The sequence below is a fragment of the Muscardinus avellanarius genome, assembly GCF_963383645.1.
Source record: "Muscardinus avellanarius genome assembly, chromosome: X".
In the NCBI taxonomy this organism is placed as follows: domain Eukaryota; kingdom Metazoa; phylum Chordata; class Mammalia; order Rodentia; family Gliridae; genus Muscardinus; species Muscardinus avellanarius.
The window spans coordinates 134,592-156,449 of NC_137792.1; the positions used below are offsets into that span (position 1 = coordinate 134,592).

The 21,858-nt window shown below is 51.5% G+C and overlaps 2 protein-coding genes across 2 annotated transcripts; one reads left to right on the forward strand and one right to left on the reverse strand.

Annotated features, from left to right (window-relative positions):
• Positions 1-9,109: 9,109 nt before the first annotated feature.
• LOC308279429 (interleukin-3 receptor subunit alpha-like) lies at positions 9,110-13,473 on the forward strand (the record flags this gene model as incomplete). Its single annotated transcript, XM_080719532.1, has 11 exons — positions 9,110-9,152; positions 9,302-9,423; positions 9,633-9,755; positions 9,873-9,969; positions 10,014-10,146; positions 10,246-10,421; positions 10,661-10,779; positions 11,562-11,679; positions 12,471-12,567; positions 13,006-13,087; positions 13,387-13,473. 11 exons carry the CDS (start codon positions 9,110-9,112, stop codon positions 13,471-13,473), a joined length of 1,197 nt encoding a protein of 398 aa, XP_080575658.1.
• Positions 13,474-18,526: 5,053 nt separating this feature from the next.
• On the reverse strand, positions 18,527-21,392 carry LOC308279431 (acetylserotonin O-methyltransferase-like; the record flags this gene model as incomplete). The annotated part of the gene is made up of 6 exons (XM_080719534.1): positions 18,527-18,804; positions 19,378-19,500; positions 19,588-19,731; positions 19,970-20,114; positions 20,702-20,826; positions 21,212-21,392. 6 exons carry the CDS (start codon positions 21,390-21,392, stop codon positions 18,527-18,529), a joined length of 996 nt encoding a protein of 331 aa, XP_080575660.1.
• Positions 21,393-21,858: the final 466 nt, after the last annotated feature.

Consider the following 21,858-nt stretch of genomic DNA (forward strand, 5'->3'; position numbering starts at 1 on the left):
CAAATATGCAAAAATGTGCAAATTAAATGTTAAGGAAATATATTATGTTTATATATTTTTTCCCCCTCCAGAATGTTGAGCCCAGCAGTCACAACCCACCGGTAAGTGAAAACTGAAATTTCTGGGCCCTGCTGACCCCTTAGGAATCCCCATAAAGGGGGGGGGGTCTCTGGCCCTTGGTGGAATCCTCGCGGGGGGGTCCCCTCTTGCTCCTGACTTTCTTGAGGTATTTGTAAAAATTTTATCGCCATCTAATGTTTCCGTTCCCTTCCTCTTCTGTCCTGTTTTATTTTATTTTATTTTTTATTTATTATATCATTTATTTTCCTAATCTGATCTTATTTTGTGTTTATTTTATTTTGTTTTATGTTATTTATTTTAATTTAATTTAATTTAAGTTTTTATTTCGCTTTGTTTTTTTATTTTATTTACTTTAATTTAATTTTTTATTTCACTGTTTTATTTCATTTTATTTCATTTTGTTTCATTTCGTTTTGTTTTATTTTTAATTCTTAATTTCACTTTTTAATTTTATTTTTTATTTCACTATTTTTATTTCATTTCATTTCATTTTATATTTTATTTTATTTTAATTTAATTTTTTATTACACTTTATTTTATTTTGTTTTATTTTATATTTTAAATTAATTTTTATTTCACTTTATTTCATTTTATTTCATTTTTGTTTCTTTTGATTTTATTTAATTTTTTATTTCACTTTATTTTATTTTATTTATTTCACTATTTTTATTTTATTTATTTTATTTTAATTTATTTTTATTTTTATTTCACTTTTTTATTTTATTTTATTTATTTTAATTTAATTTTCTTATTTCACTTTATTTCATTTCATTTTATTTTATTATTTTTTTTTTGCGGGTCTGGGGATGGATCCCAGGGTCACTCGACCTCCGGGCAGCCCCCCCTGCCCCGTTCTTCATTTTGACACCGGGTCTCACTGAGTTGCCGAGGGTCTCGCTGAGTGGCGGAGGCCGGCCTCGAACCGGGGTCCTCCGGCCTCGGCCTCCCGGGCTGCATTACCTTGCGTCCCTTGCAGATCAGCGTGGGCAGCCCCGCGCGCACGCAGTTCTCCTTCCCGAGCCCCGCGCCCCGCGCCCCGCAGGCCGTGCGGGTCCGGGCGGCCGACGCCAGGCTGCGGGCCTGGAGCGCCTGGAGCCGCCCGCAGCGCTTCGGTGAGTCGCCGGGTGATGGACAGGGCGAGGCCACGCCCCCCGCAGGCCACGCCCACAGCCCCTGAGGGGGAGGTTCCACAGGGCGGGACAAGCTCACGACCCAGGCCACGCCCTCACCCCTAGACCACGCCCTCAACAGCTCCCGTCAAAGCCTGAGGCCCCAAACTGGCTGGCCACGCCCACCTCCCAGGCCACGCCCTCTTCCCAGGCCACGCCCTCTTCCTAGGCCACGCCCTCTTCCTAGGTCACGCTCTCAAAAGCTCCCTTTACAGTGTGAGGTCCCAAAGGGCAAGCCACGCCCACCTCCTAGGCCACACCCTCACCGACCAGGCCACGCCCACCTCCTAGGCCACACCCTCACCGACCAGGCCACGCCCACCTCCTAGGCCACACCCTCACCGACCAGGCCACGCCCTCAACAGCTCCCGTCAAAGCCTGAGGCCCCAAACTGGCTGGCCACGCCCACATCCCAGGCCACGCCCTATTCCCAGGCCACGCCCTCTTCCTAGGTCACGCCCTCTTCCCAGGCCACGCCCTCTTCCCAGGCCACGCCCTCTTCCTAGGTCACGCCCTCTTCCTAGGTCACGCTCTCAAAAGCTCCCTTTACAGTGTGAGATCCCAAAGGGCAAGCCACGCCCACCTCCTAGGCCACACCCTCACCGACCAGGCCACGCCCACCTCCCAGGCCACACCCTCATCCTCTAGGCCACGCCCACGCCCACCTCACAGGAGGCCACACCCTCATCGTCTAGGCCACGCCCTCAACAGCTCCCTTCAAAGCTGAAGTCCCAAAGGGGCTGGCCACGCCCACCTCCGAGACCAGCCCGGTGTCTAGGCCACGCCCCCTCACACACCCTCTCATCCGAGGCCACGCCCTCCTAGGTCACGCTCTCAACAGTCTCCTTGAAAGTGTGAGGTACCCAAGCCTCTGGCCACGCCCACCTCCTGGGCCACGCCCTCTTTGGGGCCACGCCCACCCAGGCCACGCCCTCTCCTAGGCCATGCTCAAGAGCTCCCTTTAGAGCTTGAGGTGTCAGAGACGTTAGCCACGCCCACCTAGGACACGCCCTCAAGGCTCCCTTTAGAGAACAACGTGCAAAGGTTAGTCACGCCCACCGCCAGGGCCACGCCCACCTCCGAGGTCATGTCAGTCTTGGAGACACGCCCACCTCATAGGATACGCCCTCAAGACTAGCCACGCCCACACTCACAGACCACGCCCATCTCCTGGGCCCTTAAGAGCGAGGTGCCAGAGGTGTTAGCCACGCCCACACGCAGAGGCCACGCCCCTCCCAGGCCACGCCCCAGGAACTCTCTTTAGAGCGGGAAGCCCCAGAGGTGCCAGGCAGCCCACCCGAGGCCACGCCCACCCGAGGCCCCGCCCACCGAGGCCCCGCCCCCAGCCAGGAAGAGGAGGGAGCGCGGGCCGGTGATTCCAGCCCCGGGGAGGCTGAGACCCGAGGACCGCGGTTCGAGGCCGGCCTCAGCCGTTAGAGGCTTCCAAATAAAGAATAAAATATGGCCGGGCGGAGCGAGGGGGAAGAAGCGGCCTGGGCTCCGGCCCCGACGGCAACAATGATAATGACGATGTTAATAATAATAGTAATAATAACAACGACGATAATAAACGGGGCTGGGGGCGTGGCCTGAACATAGACGGGGGTTCTTCCCGGTACCACACACACATATAATAATAATAATAATAATAATAATAATAATAATAATAATAATAAATAACAATAATAAATGGGGCTGGGGGCGTGGCCTAGACAGACGGGGATTCTTCCCGGTACCACACACACATATAATAATAATTAATAATAATAATAGTAATTAATAATAATAATAATAACAAACGGGGCTGGGGGCGTGGCCTAGACAGACGGGGATTCTTCCCGGTACCACACACACATATAATAATAATAATAATAATAGTAATTAATAATAATAATAATAATAACAAACGGGGCTGGGGGCGTGGCCTAGACATACACGGGGGTTCTTCCCGGTACCACACACATATAATAATAACAATAATACTACTAATAATACTAATACTAATACTAATAATAATAAGAAACGGGGCTGGGGGCGTGGCCTGAACATAGACGGGGGTTCTTCCCGGTACCACACACATATAATAATAACAATAATACTACTAATAATACTAATACTAATAATAATAAGAAACGGGGCTGGGGGCGTGGCCTAGACATACACGGGGGTTCTTCCCGGTACCACACACATATAATAATAACAATAATACTACTAATAATACTAATACTAATACTAATAATAATAAGAAACGGGGCTGGGGGCGTGGCCTGAACATAGACGGGGGTTCTTCCCGGTACCACACACACATATAATAATAATAATAATAATAGTAATTAATAATAATAATAATAATGACAAATGGGGCTGGGGACGTGGCTTAGACATAGACGGGGATTCTTCCCGGTACCACACACAGATAATAATAACAATACTACTACTACTAATAATAATAAATAATAATAATAAATAATAATAACAAATGGGGCTGGGGGCGTGGCCTAGACATAGAGGGGATTCTTCCCGGTACCACACACATATAATAATAATAATAATAATAATAATAATAATAATAATAATAATACATAAGTAGAAACAAATAAATAGCAAACACGTAATATAGAGGAATGAATGGATAGTAAAGAAAGGTAAATAAATTGTAAATATGACCCAGCCGCCCCGCGTGTCCGCAGGCTCGGAGCCCGCCCGCGCCCCGCCCGCGCCCGCGCTCGTGGCCGCCGCCCTCGGGAGCGCGCTGCTCCTCGGCTTGGCCGTCAGAAGGTGCGCCGCCATCGCCTTCCCCGCCGCCATCGCCTTCCCCGCCGCCATCGCCTTCCCCGCCGCCATCGCCTTCCCCGCCGCCATCGCCTTCCCCGCCGCCATCGCCTTTCTCGCGGGTCTCCGGGAGCGCGGTCCCCCTGAGTGGCCGAGGGTCTCTGTGCTGCAGCCCGGGAGCCTCCTGCCTCGGCCTCCAAGGAGGCTGCCGGGCTCCAGCCCTCGCCCCCGTCTCCCCAGGTTCGCGGGATCCCGCGCGTTGTTCCCCGACGTCCCGCACGTCAGAGACAAAGTCACCGAGGAGCACCCGGTAGGCGGAGGCCGGGGATGGAGGCCGGGGATGGAGGCCGACCGGGGCGGCCGGGCCTCCGCCATCTTGTTTGTCCCGTAGGTGGCCTGGGAGGATCTGGCGCCCGGAGGCGGGAAAGGAGAAAACGAAGAAATCCTGGCGGTGAAGGAAATTTCCTGAGATTTCCCCCCAGAATGCTGGCGGCCCCGGAGAGCAGGGACCCCGCCTCCATGTTGGAAGTTTTCTTGTTTGTTTGCCGCTGCTTTTTCCTTACGGTAGCACCCACCCGGGTTGAGATTTTTTTTTAAATTTTTATTATTATTTTTTTTTTTAAAAAAAAGTTTTTGTAATGTAAAATAAAAGAAAAAGTAGCAGAAGATGACGCTGTTACCAAATAAAGAATAAAAATAGGGCTGGGGGCGGAGCTCGGAGGTCGCTGCCCCTGGGTTCCAGCCTCAGACCCCCGCCCCCCCAAAAAAAATAAATAAATAAAGAGAAAAAGAAATAAGCCGCTAGGTTGCAATTAACTTTAAAAAAAAAAAGGTTAAAGTTAAAAAAAATAAAAAGAAATAAAAAAGAAAGAAGAATCGCAAAAAGGAAGAATTAAAGGAAAAGAGGCCGAGAAGTGGACAGGATCGTCCTGGCCCCGCCCCCAGTGACCTCACTTCCGGCCCGCGCTCGAATGCCCTCACTTTCCAGGCCGGCTCAAAACGGCTTCACTTCCGGGTTATGCCTCCCATGGCATTACATCCGGGTCACTCCTTCCGGTGACCTCGCTTCCTCCCGCTCGGTTCTGCCTCTTAAAGGCCCCGCTACCTTTTAATGGGGGGGGGGGGGCATTTTAGAGTCCCCGAGGGTCTCCTTTATTTTTTTATTTTTATTTTTGGCAGCCTTCACAGGATCGCGTTTCTGTAGAAACACAAATATCACACAACCGCGTGTTTATCCTGAGAGGAAACGCGCGCTCTCCCCGCCCACCCCTCTTTCTTTTTATTTTTTTTCCCTCCTCTCAGGAAAAAAAAAAAAAAATCCTATTTTTAGCTGATTTCTGCTTGAGCTTAGGAAGTCGGGGAAACAATTCCGAGCCTGGTATTTGGATAGCGCGTTAATGATTAAATAAATCCCTAATCTCCGACTTCAGGTCCTTAGGAGGCCCAGACGGGAGGCTGGCAGGTGGAGGCCGGCCTTGGCCGCGGGGAAAGAGACCCTCGGCCACTCAGCGAGACTCTGTTTCAAAATCTAAATAAAGCCGGGCGGGGGCGTCGCTCGGAGGAAGAATGAACCTGGGTTCCATCCACAGTACTTGAAATAAATAAAAATAAAATAAAACAAAAATAATGTTAAGTTTAAAAAAATAAATGAAATTAAAAATAAATAAAATGGAGATAGCAACAGGAGCTGGGAGGTTGCATGGCCCTGGGTCAGAGAGAAAGAAAGAAAGAAAGAAAAAAAAAAAGCTCCGATTTCAAAACATTTGTAGATAAAGTGGACCAGGAAACCCCCGCATCTTTCAAAACACTTCCTTCGGGTCAAGAAAATAAACAGAGATAATTTCCGCGGCTTGAGGGTCGGGTTTGCCATCGCCCCGGCGGACCCAGGTGCCCGGTGTCGCAATTCTAAAAGGCCGCCCATCTTGTGGGGGAAGAAATAAATTAAAAAATAAAAAATAAAAAATAATAAAATTAAAAAAAAAACCTTAGCCCATCTTGTGGGGAAATTTAAAAATAAAATAAAAATAAAAAGTAAAAAAATAAAAATCTTATTTCTGGCTGGAAGGATAAGCACAGGAAAGAAAAAAAAAAAAAGGTCTCGCTGGGGTGCTGAGGGTCTCTATGCTTATAAGAACTGAGGCCGAGCACTGTCCCTGGAGTCCACCCGGCCGCGCGCCGCCATTCAGTGAGACCCTCGGCCACTGAACGAGACCATCAGCAGCTCAGCGAGACCCTCGGGAAATTAACGAGACCCTCAGCGACTTGTTGAGACCCTCGGCAGCCTATTGAGACCCTCAAAAAATTAATGAGACCCTCAGCCACTTAGAGAGACCCTCCCCAAATTATTGAGACCCTCAGCAACTCAGTGAGACCCTCGGCAAATTACTGAGACCCTCGGCCACTTAACGAGACCCTGGGAAACGTAAGGAGGCCGTCAGCGACTTATTGAGACCCTCGGCCACTTAGCAAAGCCCTTGGCAATTTATTGAGACCCTCGGCAACGCAGCGAGACCTTGTTTCCAAATTTAACATTATTATTAATATTAATATTAATATTAATATTAATAAAACAGGGCCGGGGTGTCGCTCGGAGCCTCAATGCCCGCGAATCCTCCTCTGCCGAGTCTTAGCGCGGAGCCCGGCCCTGGTGGAGGTTTCCGGGCCCCCTTGAAACCGCCCATTGGAGGTTTCCGGGCCCCCTTGAAACCGCCACTCTTTATATATATATATTTATTTTTTCAAAGCAGATTTAATTTACTATGGAAGGAAGTTGCTCAACCCGGTTCCCGGAGCGAGCGGCGATTGTTGCCAGAGGAGCCGGCTGGGGAGGGCGAGGAGGGGAGCGTCTCCTTGAGAAAAAGAAACATTATTGTTATTATTATTGTTATTATTATTATTATTATTTGTTTTTCCAAGGAAAGACGCCCGCCTCGGTCTGGAGGACGAGCCTCGCCGGACACCGAGGGCGGGAAAGGAGCCAAGACGAGCCGCCCAGGTCAGGGCCCCCAAGCTCTTTTTAATTCTTAATTTAAAAAAAATTCCTTAATTAATTAATTATTTAATTAATTCAATTTTATTTATTTATCATTTTATTGTTTATTTATTATTTTTATTTTATTCTTATTTTTTTACTATTTATTATTTATTTATTTTATCATTTATTTATTTATTGTAATTACTTATTCAATTTAATTTATTTAACTTTACTTAATTCTTATTTTTATTATTTATTATTTATTTAATACATATTTAATTTTATTTAATTTATTTAACTTGTTTCTTATTTTTATTTTTGTTTATTTATTATTTATTTAATTATTAATGTAATTTAATTTATTTAATTTTATTTAATTATTTTTTAAGGGTTTCCTTTTATTTATTTATTTTTTCTTATTTTTTATTTTTTGTGGTTCTGGGGGTAGAACCCAGGGACTTTTCTACCTCTGGGCTATACTCCCAGACCTATTTTATATTTTATTTGGAAACAGGGTCTCACCGAGTTGCCGAGAGCCTCACTAAGCAGCCGAGGCCGGCCTCGAACCTGTGCGATCCTCCTGTCTCAGCCTCCCCAGCGCGGGGATCACAAGTGTGCGCCACCACGCGCGGCTATATTTAATTCTTATTTTTTTATTATTTAATTTGGAAACAAGGTCTCGCTGAGTAGCCGAGGGTCTCTTTGGCCGAGTGTCCGAGGCCGCCTCCGCCCTGCTCGACCTCCTTCATGCTTTTAGACGGAGCTCGAGGTCAGGGCGCCCTGGGACTCAGGGGTCACAGGGAAGCGAGTGACCCCGGGGTCTGGGCTTCTCAGGGGTCACAGGTCACTCTCAGGGGTCACAGGTCACAGGGGAGCAAGTGACCCCGGGGTCTGGGCTTCTCAGGGTCACAGGTCACAAGGAAGCGGGTGACCCCGGGTTGTTAGCTTCTCAGGGGTCACAGGTCACTCTCAGGGGTCACAGGTCACAGGGAAGCGGGTGACCCCAGGGTCTGAGCTTCTCAGCGGTCACAGGTCACTGTCAGGGCTCACAGGTCACAAGGGAGCGAGTGACCCCGGGGTCTGGGCTTCTCAGGGGTCACAGGTCACAGGGAAGCAGGTGACCCCGGGTTGTTAGCTTTTCAGGGGTCACAGGTCACTCTCAGGGGCACAGGTCACAGGGGAGCGAGTGACCCCGGGGTCTGTGCTTCTCAGGGGTCACAGGTCACTCTCAGGGGTCACAGGTCACAGGGAAGCAGGTGACCCCGAAATGCTCGTTTCCTGGGATCCGAGAAGGAGAGGAACCAACCTGGGGGTGAGCCCCATATGGACTAGTATACAGCCAGGAAAAGGGAGCGGGGCTGCGGAACCGCGGGGTGAGTGAAGGGAGATCCTGTTTCCAAGTAAAGAGACCCTCGGCCACCCAGAGAGACCCTGTTTCCAAGTAAATAATAATAATAATAATAGATCCTCAGCCAGCCAGTGAAACCGTGTTTCCAATTAAATAACATCAACAACATCAATAATAATAATAGATTCTCAGCCAGTCAGTGAGATCCTTTTTCCAATTGAATAATAATAATAATTAATAATAAATCCTCAGCCACCCAATTAGACCATTTCCAATTAAATAATAAAAACAACAGACCCTCAGCCACCTACTGAGACCTGTTTAAAATTTAATTTTAATAATAATAATAATAATAATAATAATAATAATAATAGAGACCCTCAACCACCTAGTGAGACCCTTTCTTCACCCCCTGAAATAAAGAGACCCTCGGCCACCCAGTGAGACCTTGCTTCCAAATAAAATAATAAAAAACAGTGTCGAGAGGAAAATTCCGGGCCGGGCGGGGCTGGCGGCGGTTCCCGGATTCCGGCCGAGTTTCCCTGTTTTTCTTTTTCTTTTTTTTCAATTTTATTTTCTTTTTTCGTCCTGAGCCCCGTCGCCAGCCTCATATTACTTTTATTTGGAAACAGGGTCTCGCTGAGTGGCCGAAGGTCTCTATTACTTGTAAAAAAAAAAAAAAAAAAGAATAAAAAAGTCCCAGTCGGGTGCCGAGGGTCTCTGGGGTCGCATCTGAGTCCGGCCTCCGTCCTCGGCCTCCGGGTCATGGCGCTGCTGTGGCTCCCGCTCTTCCTCGCGTCCGCCCAGGGTAGGTGCTGTTTTCTAAATTTTTATTCCGAAACAGGGTCTCACTGGGTGGCCGAGGGTCTCTACTCAATGCCTGAGGCCGGCCTCTAACTTCCGGCCTTGGCCTTCGAAATCCTGTTTTTAAATTTTTAATATCTAATTTATTTTCAGGCCCAAACCCACCCATTAAGAACCTGAGGATGGACCCCGAGTCGCGGAGGCTGACGTGGGAGGTCGGCGCCAACGTGTCCGGGGTCGCCTGCGAGACCTCGCCCGGCGGCCATTACCAGACGGTGAGCCGCGTCGAACGCGGTGAAGGCCCCGCCCACTTTACTGCCGATTACATCATTTAATTCTTCTTCCTGGCTGCATAATATTCCTCAGCAATCTCCTTCTTCCCGGCTGCATACTATTTACTTGTTGTGAAATACCTAAATGCGGCTAGATATGTAAAAAAAGTCTGTTCCCAGCAGCCATCTCGGCGTCTCTGCGTCCTCCGCAGGCGACCGAGAACAAGTACTGCTCCTATGAGGAGCTGCTCCCGCGCTGCGAGGTCACCAACTACACGGTCTCCGTGGAGCAGCCTCCGTTCTCGGCCTCCATTCTCTTCCCCGAGCCAGGTCAGGCAGGGGGAAGGAAGTCCGCCTGTGACGCGAGTCTCCACTTCCGGCCCCTTTCCCGGGAAATGATGCGAGCCCGCCCTTTGTCCGGGCCACGTAATATTTCCCCCGTCCTTCTTCAGGGCTGCATAATACTCCTCGCCTTTGTCACAAATATCCACAAAAACGAGCTGTCTGTGGGCCCGGGATCCGCGCCCCTGGGTGACGTCGCACCTCGGGGTGGGGGGTGACCCCCAAAGGTGACGTCATTTTCCCATCGGCAGCGGGGGACCCCGCGGCGGGCGCTTCCGGGCTGCGCTGCCGGGTGCAGGACGCGGTTTTCCTGACGTGTACCTGGGCGGTGGGCGGCGCCGCCCCCGCCGACGTGCAGTTCCGCGCCTTCCGCCGGGACCCCAGGTGCGCGGCCTCCCCGGGCGGCCTCGGCCTCGGCCTCCGGGCCTCCAAAATGTCTGCCTTTTTTTTTTTTTAATTATTTTTAATTTCCCATCTTTGCAGAAGCGAGTCGTTCCGCGAGTGTGGACATTACGTCACGAGCCCGGGCGGCGTCAACACGGGCTGCCGCTTCCGGGGGGTCTCGCGGGACCCCGGCGTCGCCATCGTCCTGGTGAACGGGACGGGGCGCGGCGCGGCGGTGCCCTGCGCCGAGTTCGCGGCGCCTCTGGGCGACATCGGTGAGGCCGAACCCGGCAACATGGCGGACCCGGCCCCCGCCCAGGCGCTTTGCCCTTCTTCGCGACTGCGTACTATTCCTCGCCTTTCTCCGTCCTTCTTGGGGGCTGCGTAATATTCCTCCCTGTTCGCTGCCCTTTCCGGGTGCATAAAATGACAAAGCGCGCGCCGCCGACGCGGGGTCCTTTTATTTTATTTTTAATACGACATTAATTATTCCCGGCGTCGCCCCCCCCCCCAGAGGACCTGGCGACCCCCAACCTCACCGCGACCTGCAACGCGTCGCTGTCCGCCATGCGCTGGGCCGCGCCCGCCTCCGCCTTCGGCGGCGACTTCGAGTACGAGCTGCGGATCCGGAGGGTGAGGGCGCCGGGGCCGAGGACGAATGGAAAATAAAATACAGGCCGGGGGGCCGGGTTGTAGCCTGGCACCAAAAATAATAAAAATAAAATGTAAATGAGAATTAATAATAAAATGAAAACTAACGCTAAATTAATAGCTCATAGCAAAAGAATGTAATAATAAAATAGTAATGAGAGAGCCCCTCGGCCCCTCAGTGAGACCCTGTTTCCAACCAGAAAAATAAAATAGGGATGGGTAGGGGGTGTCGCTCCGCATTGCTGCGAGCAGTAAAAATGAAACAAAAATAAAATAAAAGTGTCCATTTTTATTTGCAGAACCCGGGGACCCACGAGCTGATCGAGGTGAGACGCGCGGCCCCCTCTGAGGACGCCCGCGGCATTTCCGTAAATCCTGAAAAATCGGGTTTGTGCCCCCAAAGCGGCCAGTTAGAACGCCGGAAGTCCAGGCCCCGGGGGATGAGTTTTTTATTTTGTAACCAGGTCTCACTGGGTGGCCGAGGGTCTCGTTCATTATTATTTTATTTTATTTATTTTGTTTTTGTTTTTAACTCTGGGGTCTCTTTTATTATTATTTTATTTCTTAAAGTTTTAGGGGATGAGTTTTTATTTTGTAACCAGGTCTCACTGGGTAGTCGAGGGTCTCGTTCATTATTATTTATTTTATTTTTGTAAACTCTAGGGTCTCTTTGATTATTACTTTATTTTTTAAAATTTTTATATTACTTTAACTCCTGGGTGTCTTTGATTTTTATTTTAAATTTTTTCTGTTTTTAACTCTAGAAAGTGCGGACCTGCTCCTTCCAGCTGCCCAACCCCGGCTCTTCCTTCACGGTGAGAATCAAAGCCAAGTCGCTGAGCAGAGACGCCCAGAGCGCGTGGAGCGTGGCCCAGCGCTTCGGTGAGCAGAGACCCTCGGCACCCGGCGGGGACCTGCCCCGGCATTCTTATTTAATTTAATTTAATTTTAATTTTATTCTTTATTTTATTATTTTATTTTTATTTATTTTATTATTTTTATTATTTTATTTTCATTTAATTATTTTATTTTTATTTTATTGTTTTATTTTATTATTTTATTATTTTATTTTTATTTATTTCATTTTATTATTTTATTTCATTATTTCATTTTATTATTTATTATATTTTCATTTTATTATTTATTTTATTTTAGTATTTTATTTATTTAATTTTATTATTTTATTTATTTACTTACTTATTTATTTATTTGTTGTGGGTCTGGGGATGGAACCCAGGGGCATCAACCTCCGAGCTCCCCCCCTGCCCTATTTTTTATTCTTTATTTTGAAACCGGGTCTCACTGAGTTGCCGAGGGCCTCGCTAAGTAGCCGAGGCCGGCCTCGAACCGCGATCCTTCAGGTCTCAGCCTCCCGAATGCCTGGATGACGAGCGTGCGCCGCCACACCGGGCATTATTTATTATTTTAACTTATTTTTTTCAGTAATTTATTTATTTATTTATTATTTTTTAAGTATCACAGGCCGGAGGCCATTTTTGGCCACTTATAGCAGAGACCCTCGGCCACCTCTTGAGACTTTCCTTTAAACAGAGCGCGCGCCGGCCGCCCAGGACTTGAGAGTCCGGCCTGGGCGCTTTTAGCAGAGACCCTCGGCCCCTCCTCGAGACTCTGTTTCCAACCCCGTGACGCGGAGCGCCGCCATCTTTGCGCAGGGTGCGGCCCCGCGGCCCGAGGCTGGTGGGCTCCGGCGACGGCGGCGGCGGCGGCGGCCTTGGCGGCCGCGCTGGCGACGCTGCTGCTCTGCAGACGGTGAGCGCGGCCCCTTTAAGGGACATCCGGGGAATTGACGCCTCCGGGCGCTCGCTGAGTGTGCATCCGGGCATCCGGCGCCCTCCGGGCGGGACCCGCCAGCATCCGGGCATTCACTCATCGCGTCGGGCGCTTCCGGCATCCGGGCATCCGCCGCAGCTTAGGGGCGGGGCGGCGGGGGGCGGAGGGGGGTGCATCCGGGCATTCCGCGCGCCCCGCTTGCATCCGGGACCTTTGCTCATCCGGGCACTCGGCCTGCTTTCCCGCCAAGTTTGCAGCCAGGGTCAAACCCGGGGGCGTTTTACCCAGTCACCCCTCACCCTAATTTATTTACTGTTAAGTTTGCAGCCGGGTCCCGCCGGGTGGCCGAGGGTCTCGACGCGGAGGCCGGCCTCCAGCCCGGGCCTCCAGCCCGACCTGACCTGGCCCTCCCCCCAGGTTCTCCCCGCTGCGGAGGGTCTGCCCGCCCATCCCCCGCGTGCGAGACCCCGCGCCCGGCCAGGCCCGCGCCGGCCCGCTGGTAGGGGAGGCCGGCCTCGCTGGAGGAGGCGGGGAGGCCGCGGGTGGAGGCCGGGGAGGCCGGCCTCGCTGGAGGAGGCGGGGAGGCCGCGGGTGGAGGCCGGGGAGGAACCGCGCGGCCCAGCGTGGGGGGCACGCGGCAGGATCGTTCCCCCTCCTGGGAGTATAAAAAGGTTGAACTCGGAGATCGGGTCCCACCGAGTGGCCGAGGGTCTCTGCCAGGCGGCCCGCAGAGTCCTAGGTGACCGACGTCGGCTGACGGAGCCGGTGTAGACCGACCGGGTCGTTCCGGCCTCGCAGGTGCCGTGGGAGGCCGAGGACTGCGCGGTGGCCGAGGTCCAGGAGCTGGAGCCGGGAGGCAGCGGCCGGGCCGCCCCGTCCTGCTGAATCGGCTTTGTCTAACGTAATGGCCGCCGCGGCCTCCGTCCCTTCGCTTCGTGCTCCTGGGGCCGCAAACACGGACGTTTAATAAAAGCTCTTCAGAGCCGGGCGCGGCGGCCACGCTCGGAACCTCGCTACTGGGGAGGCTGAGACCGGAGGACGCGCGGGTTCGAGGCCGGCCTCCGCCGCCGAGTGAGGCTCTCGGCCGCTCAGTGAGGCGCTGTTTACAAATAAAGTATAAAACGGGTCTGGGAGTGCAGCCCCGAGGAGAAAAGCCCCTGGATTCCATACAGTAAAAAATAAAAATTAAAATTATATATATGTTATATGTGTAATGTAATATAAATAATGTAACATAATATATGAAGTAATATGTAATATATAAAATAACATAATATATGAAATAATATATAATATATAAAATATGAAATAATATATAATAAATAAAATAAAATAATATAATATATAACATATGAAATAATATATAACATATGAAATAATATAATATATAATATATGAAATAATATAACATAATATATGAAAGAATATATAATATATAACAATGTATGAAACAATATATAATATATAAAATAACATAATATATGAAACAATATATAATATATACAATAATATATGAAATAACATATAATATATAAAATAAAATAATATAATATATAACATATGAAATAATATATAATATATAAAATAATATAATATATAATATATGAAATAATATAATATATGAAATAATATATAGTATATAATATATACAATAATATATGGAATAATATATAATATATTAAATAAAATAATATAATATATAACATGAAATAATATGTAATATATAAAATAATATAATATATAATATATGAAATAATATAATATAATATATATGAATTAGTATATGAGAGATTGTAATATAATATATGAAATAATATATAAAATAATACATATTATATATGTACATATATATGTGATGCGTACATGTATAAAACTATAACAAAAAAATAATAAATTTTAAAAAAAATCAAAAAATTTAAAAACCTTTATTCAAAGAGGGTCATAGTAGGTCGCTGAGGGCCTCCCCCAAGTGGCCGAGGCTGGCCTCCCGTCCCGGCCTCCCGTCCCGGCCAAGCCAAACACAGGGAAATGGGCTCGGGGTACGTGGCTCCTGGATTCTTTAGGGACAGCAAAAATAAAAATAAAAAAAGGGGGGGGGATGAAGGCCGTGACCTCTGACCTCCTGGTTGAAGGTCGGGCGGATCCCGACCCCTGGATGGACCCAGAGACATCAGGACACGACGCTTCCTGCTAAGGTTTTTTTTCTAATTTCCCTGCGGTCTCCGTTCCAGTTCTGTTTTAATCTCAAAGGTCTCACTGGGTAGCCGAGGGTCTCTGCCAGGTTCCCAGCGCGCACCCACATACACGGCGCCGTCTTTTCGCCCTTCCTGGGGGGGGATTTTTATTATTTTCTTATCAAAATGCCCGAAAATAAACATAAAAAACACAGGAGATGCTAGTGCGTCAGTACGAACAGGAGACATGATTCTTCGGCTTTAAATAAAACTTAAAACACGAGGAGGACGAGGCGGACGCGGCCTAGGAGGGTCTGGGTCGGTGGGTCGGTGGGGCCTGCCCGGCGGGGGCGCCATCGCCATGAGGTGGGAGCCGGGCAGAGACCCTCGGCACCCGCTCGGGACCCCCCACGGCACCTTCTGGAAGGAGGCGCCGCCGTCCGTGGTGCCCGTGTACATTGTGTCAGCTGCGAAGGGCACAAGGTTAGGGGTCATGACCCCAAAGTCGGGTTGTGACCTCTGCCCCCACACTCCCCATGGTGCCCATGTATATTTTGTTCACTGTAAGGGCAGATGGTTAGAGGTCATGACCCCCGAAATCAAGGATCAGGGATCAGGGGTTGTGACCTCTGTCTCCACATCCCCCCACGGTGCTCGGGTATATCACTATAAGGCAGGTTAGAGGTCATGACCCCCCAAATCCGGGGTCAGGACCTCTGCCCCACACCCCCTATGGTGTCCATGTATATTTTGTTCACTATAAAGGCACAAGGTTAGGGGTCATAACTCCAAAATCAAGGGTCAGAGATCAGGGGTTGTGACCTCTGCCCCACACCTATGGTGCCTGTGTACATTTTGTCTGGTACAAAGGGCACAAGGTTACAGGTCCTGACCCCTGAAAGCAGGGGTCGTGACCTCTGCCCCCACGCCCTCCATGGTGCCCGTATATATTCTGTCAGCTGTAAAGGGCGCAAGGTCAGGGGGCATGACCTCCCTGGGAATCAGGGGTCGTGCCCCCTGACCCCGCCCCTTCACCCCCAACCCACACTCGCCTCCCTTGGGCCGACTGCATCATCATGCGCCTGCGCACCGCGCCCAAGGGGTAGGAGACGAACGACCCCGGCCACCGCGGGCACCGATGCGCGGTCAGCTAGCTGACCACGCTGTGCGTCTTCGTGGGGTCAGGGAGCAGGCCTGGGGGACGGGGCCAGAGGCCGGATGGAGGACAGGCCCCGGATGGGCGTCCCCCAGAATAGACGGACCCGGGCATGAGGGATTGTGGGAAAGCCACATGGTAGAGACCCTCGGTCACTCAGTGGCACCTTTTCTAAAAATAAATAAATAAATAAATAAATAATAAGATAAAATTTAAATTAAATAAAAAATTAAAGGTTAAAATAAGATAAAATAATAAAATAAAATTTAAATTTAAATAAATAAGATAAAAATAAAATAAAATTTAAAGCAAAAAAATAAAAGTATTAAAATATATAATCATAAAATAAAATAGGAATAAAAGTAATAAAATTTAAGTTAAAATAAAAAAGTTAAAAATAACAAATAAGATAAAAATATACAAAATAATGACAAAATACAATAAAAATAAAGATGAAAATAAAATAAAAACAAAGATAAAGTAAAAATAATAAAATAGAATAAACATCATAAAAGTAGAAGTAAAAACTAATAAAATAAAATATAAAATACAAATAATAAAATTTAAAGTACAATACAAAATAAAAAATTAAAATAAAATAATAAAATAAAGATTAAAAATAATAAAATTTAAATTAAAAAAAGCAATAAATATAATAATAAAATTAATAAACTAAAATTAAAGTAATAAGATACGATTAATGTAATAAAGCTAGGGCCCCCGTCTGTCTCTATTCTTTTTTTAGTCTTTATTTGGGAACGGCGAGCGGAGGGGTGCAGGCCGCGAACCGCGAGCCTCAGGCCTCGGCCCCGCGAATGCCGGGAACAATGGCGGACGCCGGCAATGGCCGCGGATGCCGGGAACGGTCGCGAATGCCGAGACGCTCGGTCCCGAGCTCGCGCCTGCGCACCAGCCTGCCACTGACGGGCATCACCCGGTTGCCTAGCGACCAGGTGGCAAAACCGCGCGCGCACTCCGGCGTCCGTGAAACTTTTCAACGCATTCGTTGCCTCGGAGACGCCGCCCGCTTCGCTGAGAGAAATTAAAATGTAAAAGGCTCCCGCGGGCGCCCACGAGGCCAGAGGCCGCGAGTCCGGGACACGGGGCTTTGAAAATTCCCGCTCAAGGTCGCGGCCGCCGCGCACGCGCAGTCCTCTGAAAGCGGCGCGGACGCACTGCGCAGGCGCCGCACCCTGCTCCCGGCCCCGCGCAGCGGAAGTCGGCGCGGCGCGGACAGAGCGCCGGGTCCCCGCACTTCCGGCGGCCGCGTGCGCTCCGGCCGGGAACCCGCGCCCCGCGCTCAGCGTTCCGCCACCCGCAGCCGCGGCTCGACGCGCTCACTGGGACATGGCGGCCGCCACGCCCCGGCCTGGAAGTGCTTGGCGAACGACACGCCCGGCCCATCATGGCGGCGGCTCGGCCCCGCCCCCGGCCGCGCTCATTGGCTGCAGTAGTCACACGCCCCAAGTGCCTTCCTCACATGGCCATTGGTTGCCTCCCGCGCCTCTGTCCCGCCTCCCGGCCAAGGCTGTTCACTGATTGGTCCCGCCGCCCGCCGATCAGACTAGACTCGGCCGCGCCCCCGCTCTCCTTGTCGCCCTTCCACTGGTCGCCGCACACGCCTAGGTCCCGCCTCCCAGCCAGTGCGCCACGCTCATTGGATGGGCGGCCCGCCCGTCAATCTCAGCCCCGCCCTCCCTGTGCGCGCCATTAGCAGCATCGCACGCGCACGGCCCGCCTCCCCGTCGTCACTCTGCGCTGATTGGCTGCGTGGCAGGCTCGCGCCCCGCCCCCGCTAGCTGGAGCTCCGCCCCGCCCTGCGACTCCTGGCCCTGTGCCCATTGGCCGCGCCCCTCTCCCCAGCCCCGTGGCATGCTGGGAGCCGGCCCCCTGCTAGGCTTAGGGGGTACCGAGTCTGTGGTGACCCTGACGTGGCGTCTGAGTGGGCGGGGCCCCGCAGGTCACCTCCCTCTTTTGGGGAAAAAGCTCCATGACCTTTGGCTTCCGACCTTTCACCTTCCCCTAAGCTCAGCACACCCTACAGAAGGCTAGGTCCCGGGGTCACCCTGCCGGTGACCTCTGCAGCCTCCTTGACCTCTGACCCTCGGGGTCGTGAGGTGACCCTGCCTGACCCCCTGGGGGCGAGGTACCGGAGCTCCGTGATTGAGGCACTCACAGGAGGAGGTCCCCCATGGCGGGCCGAGGGGCTCTGCGGGCGCAGGCGGAGGGAGGCATGTCCAGGCCCCGGCCGGTCTTCCCCGGGCCCCCTGGGGTCCTCGGCCTCCACCTGGAGTCCGGCCTCCACCTGGAGGCCCCCGACCCGGCCATCCGGGGCCTCCTTTCTACACAAGAAGCGTCGCGAGCTCCCCAGGCGGCTCGGAGAAAAGGGAAAGTGGAACTGAGACGAGGAGCCATGGTGGTCGGTCCTGGCCCGGGGAGGCCGAGTCCGGAGGCCGGCCTCCGCCGCAGAGAAAGAGACCCTCGGCCCCGCGGCGAGACGCGACTGTCCAAAGCCACGTTTTATTCCGTCCTCAGCGACTCCCGCGGGGAGCTGTGTCCGGGGCATGGGCGGAGGCCGCCGGGCCTCCGGGGTGGAGGCCGGCCCGGATCAGGAGGCCGCGCGGGCGGCCAGCAGCAGCTCCAGCCCCGGCGCCGCCTGCACCTGCCCGAAGCCCAAGCGCGCCAGCAGCCTCCGCACGCCGGCCTCCGCGGCCTCTTCATCCTCGGCCTCCGCCTCCGCAGCCTCTTCATCCTCGACCTCCGCCTCCGCAGCCTCTTCATCCTCGGCCTCCACCTCCGCGGCCTCCTCCACCTGCAGTAGCCGTTCCAGGGCGCGGCGCCGGCCCGACCGGGCCCCGAGCGCGTCCACCAGCAGCAGCCCGCAGCCTGCGGGACGGACGGACGGACAGATGGACGATGGAGGCCCGGGGAGGGGGCAGAGGGGGTGGGCGGGGGGCGGTGGACATGATTGTTGAGTGACTGATGGATGGAGATGGTGGGTAATGACGTGATAGTTGACTGACTAATGGACGGAGATGATAATCGACCGATAGATGGATATGATAGTTGACTGAGCAATGGATGGATGTAACTGACTGACTAATGGACGGAGATGGTAGTTGACTGACTAATGGACGGATTAGAAGGTAAATCAACAAATAGGTGAATGGATTAAACAGACGGATAGGAAAACAGATCAACGGATGAACGAAGAAAAAGATAAATGAGTAAAAAGAGAAGGATGGAGGGATGAATACGGAAAAAGAAAGGAAGACAAGTCGATAGCTAGATCAGCGGACGGATGGGAGAGCGCCGAGTAATCGATGGCCCAGGGCCGACAGACAGGCGGATGGACCGATCCCGGGCACACGGGTGGAGCGGAGCAGTAGACGGCCGAGAACAAGAGAGGGCGGCGAAGTGGAGCCATAGACGGCCAGGAAGAGGGGCGGCGGCGCTGACCTGGGCTGGAGGCCGCGGCCACGCGGCGCAGCAGCCGGCGCACCCTGCGGGCCGGCCAGCGGTGCGGGAGGCCGGACAGGACGTAGAGGTCGGCCTCGGGGAGGCTGTCCGCGAAGACGTCACCTGCAGGGCGGGGCGGAGGCTCGGAGGCCGCGGGGCGGAGGCCGGCCTCGACATGGCGCCCGCCCGGCCGCGCCGCCCGCAGCTCACCCGCCTCGAAGGCAACGGCGCCGCCTCCGGCCTCCTCGGCCTCCTCGGCCTCCACGCCCGCCATGGCCGCCGGGGCGTCGAACACGCGGAGCCGCAGCCCCGGGAGCAGCCGCGCCAGCGCCCGGGCCAGGCCGCCGGCGCCGCCTGCGGGGAGGGCGTGAGGGCGGGGCCAGGGAGGCCACGCCCCCAACAGCGCCCCTCCCACAGGGCCCGAGGGCGGGGCAGGGAGGCCACGCCCCCAATCACATCGCCCCTCCCACAGGGCCCGAGGGCGGGGCAGGGAGGCCACGCCCCCTCGTCTCCACATGCACCTCCCACGGGCCCTGGGGCCGGGACCAGCGCGGCCACGCCCCTCTGCGTCACCGCGCAAGCGCAAGCCTACCTCCCACGTGACAGGCCGTGCGGAAGCGGGACAGGTCGAAGGTCACGGTGATGCTGCGCGCCCACAGCCCGGCGAGCGCGTGCGCATGCGCGGAGGGCGAGGGCGGCTCCGGGGCGACCAGGAGGGGGGCGGGGCCGCTGGGCGCCTGCCGGGCACATCCGGGCACCTTCCAAGACCCGCGCTGGGGCCTGCTGTGCACCAATAGCTTGGCGCCTGCTGTGTACCTCTGACTCTGTACTCTTATAAATAGGCGCCTGCTGTGTACCCCTGACTCTGTACTTTTATAATTAGGCGCCTGCTGTGTACCTCTGACTCTATACTTTTATAATTAGGCGCCTGCTGTGTACCTCTGACCCGGCCCCTTCTCTATACGTTAGGCGCCTGCTGTGTGCTATTGACCGGGCACCTCCTACATCTGACGCCTTATGTACACATTTTGGCGCCTGCTGTGTACCTCTGACTTTATGCTTTTATAACTTGGCGCCTGCTGTGTACCTCTGACCCGGCCCCTCCTTTATACTCTCAGAGCCTTCTGTATACTTGCGACCCGCGCCTCAGCTACTTAACGAGACCCTCGGCCACTCAGGGAGACCCGGTTTCAAAATAAAGAATAAAAACTAGGGCAGGGGACCCGCAAAAAAATAAAACAAATAAAATTAAAAAGCCTCCCCCTTCCTCCCGGGGCCGCCGGGGCGGCTGCCTCAGTCTCCCCTTTCGCGGAGGGCCCGGTACCTGCGTGCGCGCGGCCGCCCCGGTCAGGGCGGCGTCCGGCCGGGGGGCGTCGAGCTGCAGGACGAGGGGGCGCAGGGAGTCCGCGCCCGCCAGGTAGGCGGCGGCCAGCGCCGAGTTCTCGTAGCCTGCGGGACGGCAGCCATGGTCAGCACTGTCACCCGCCCGCACTGTAGCTCATCATCCGGTCAAATAAATACCATTTTATATTTTGATATCTATTATTATTTAATATTAATTAATATTAATTAAATTTAATATCACATGTAATATTTAATATTATTTTAATATTATTTTATAAATATTAGACACGGAACCCAGCCCCTTCTGACCTACACCCCAGCCTTAAAAAAAAAAAAAAAAAAATATATATATATATATATATATATAGATGGCAGGTCTCACTGACTGGCCGAGGGTCTCTGCAGCAGAGGCGGAGGCCGGCCTCCACCCCGCCGGCCTCCGGCCCCGGCCTCCCCAGCCCGTCCCGCCCAGGCAGGGCCCCGCGCTCACCCGCTGGGCTCCGGCGCAGCAGCCCCAGCGCCTCACAGGCGTCCAGCAGCCTCCGGGCTCCGGCCTCCGGGACCCCCAGGCGGGCGGCCAGCGCCGGGGCGGGCAGCGGGCCCCCCAGGAGGGCGTCGAACACCTGCAGCCGGCACGCCGCCAGCAACGCCTGCGGGGGGAAGACAGGCATTTACTGTGTGGCAAAAATATTTATTTCTTATTTTCCTAGAAAATTAATTTTTATAAAAAAAATTTATTACTTTTTTATCTGAAAAAATATTTATTTTTTGTTTTCCCAGATAATTAGTTTTTATTAAAAAAAATTTAGTAATTTTTTAATCTGGAAAAATAAAAAAAGTAAAGATTTTTCCAGATAATTGACTTTTGTAAAAAAAAAAAATTTTTAATTTTTAATCTGAAAAAATGTTTATTTTTCTAGATAATTTATTTTTATTGACAATTTTTATTAATTTTTTAATCTGGAAAAAATATTTTTTTATTTTTCCCGAGAATCATCTCCTATAAAAGAATTATTAATTTTTCATCTGGAAAAACATTTATTTTTTCCACATGATATTTATGAACAATTTTTTAAAACTTTTTTAATCTGGAAAAAATATATTATTTTTCAGATAATGAACTTTTATTTAAAAATT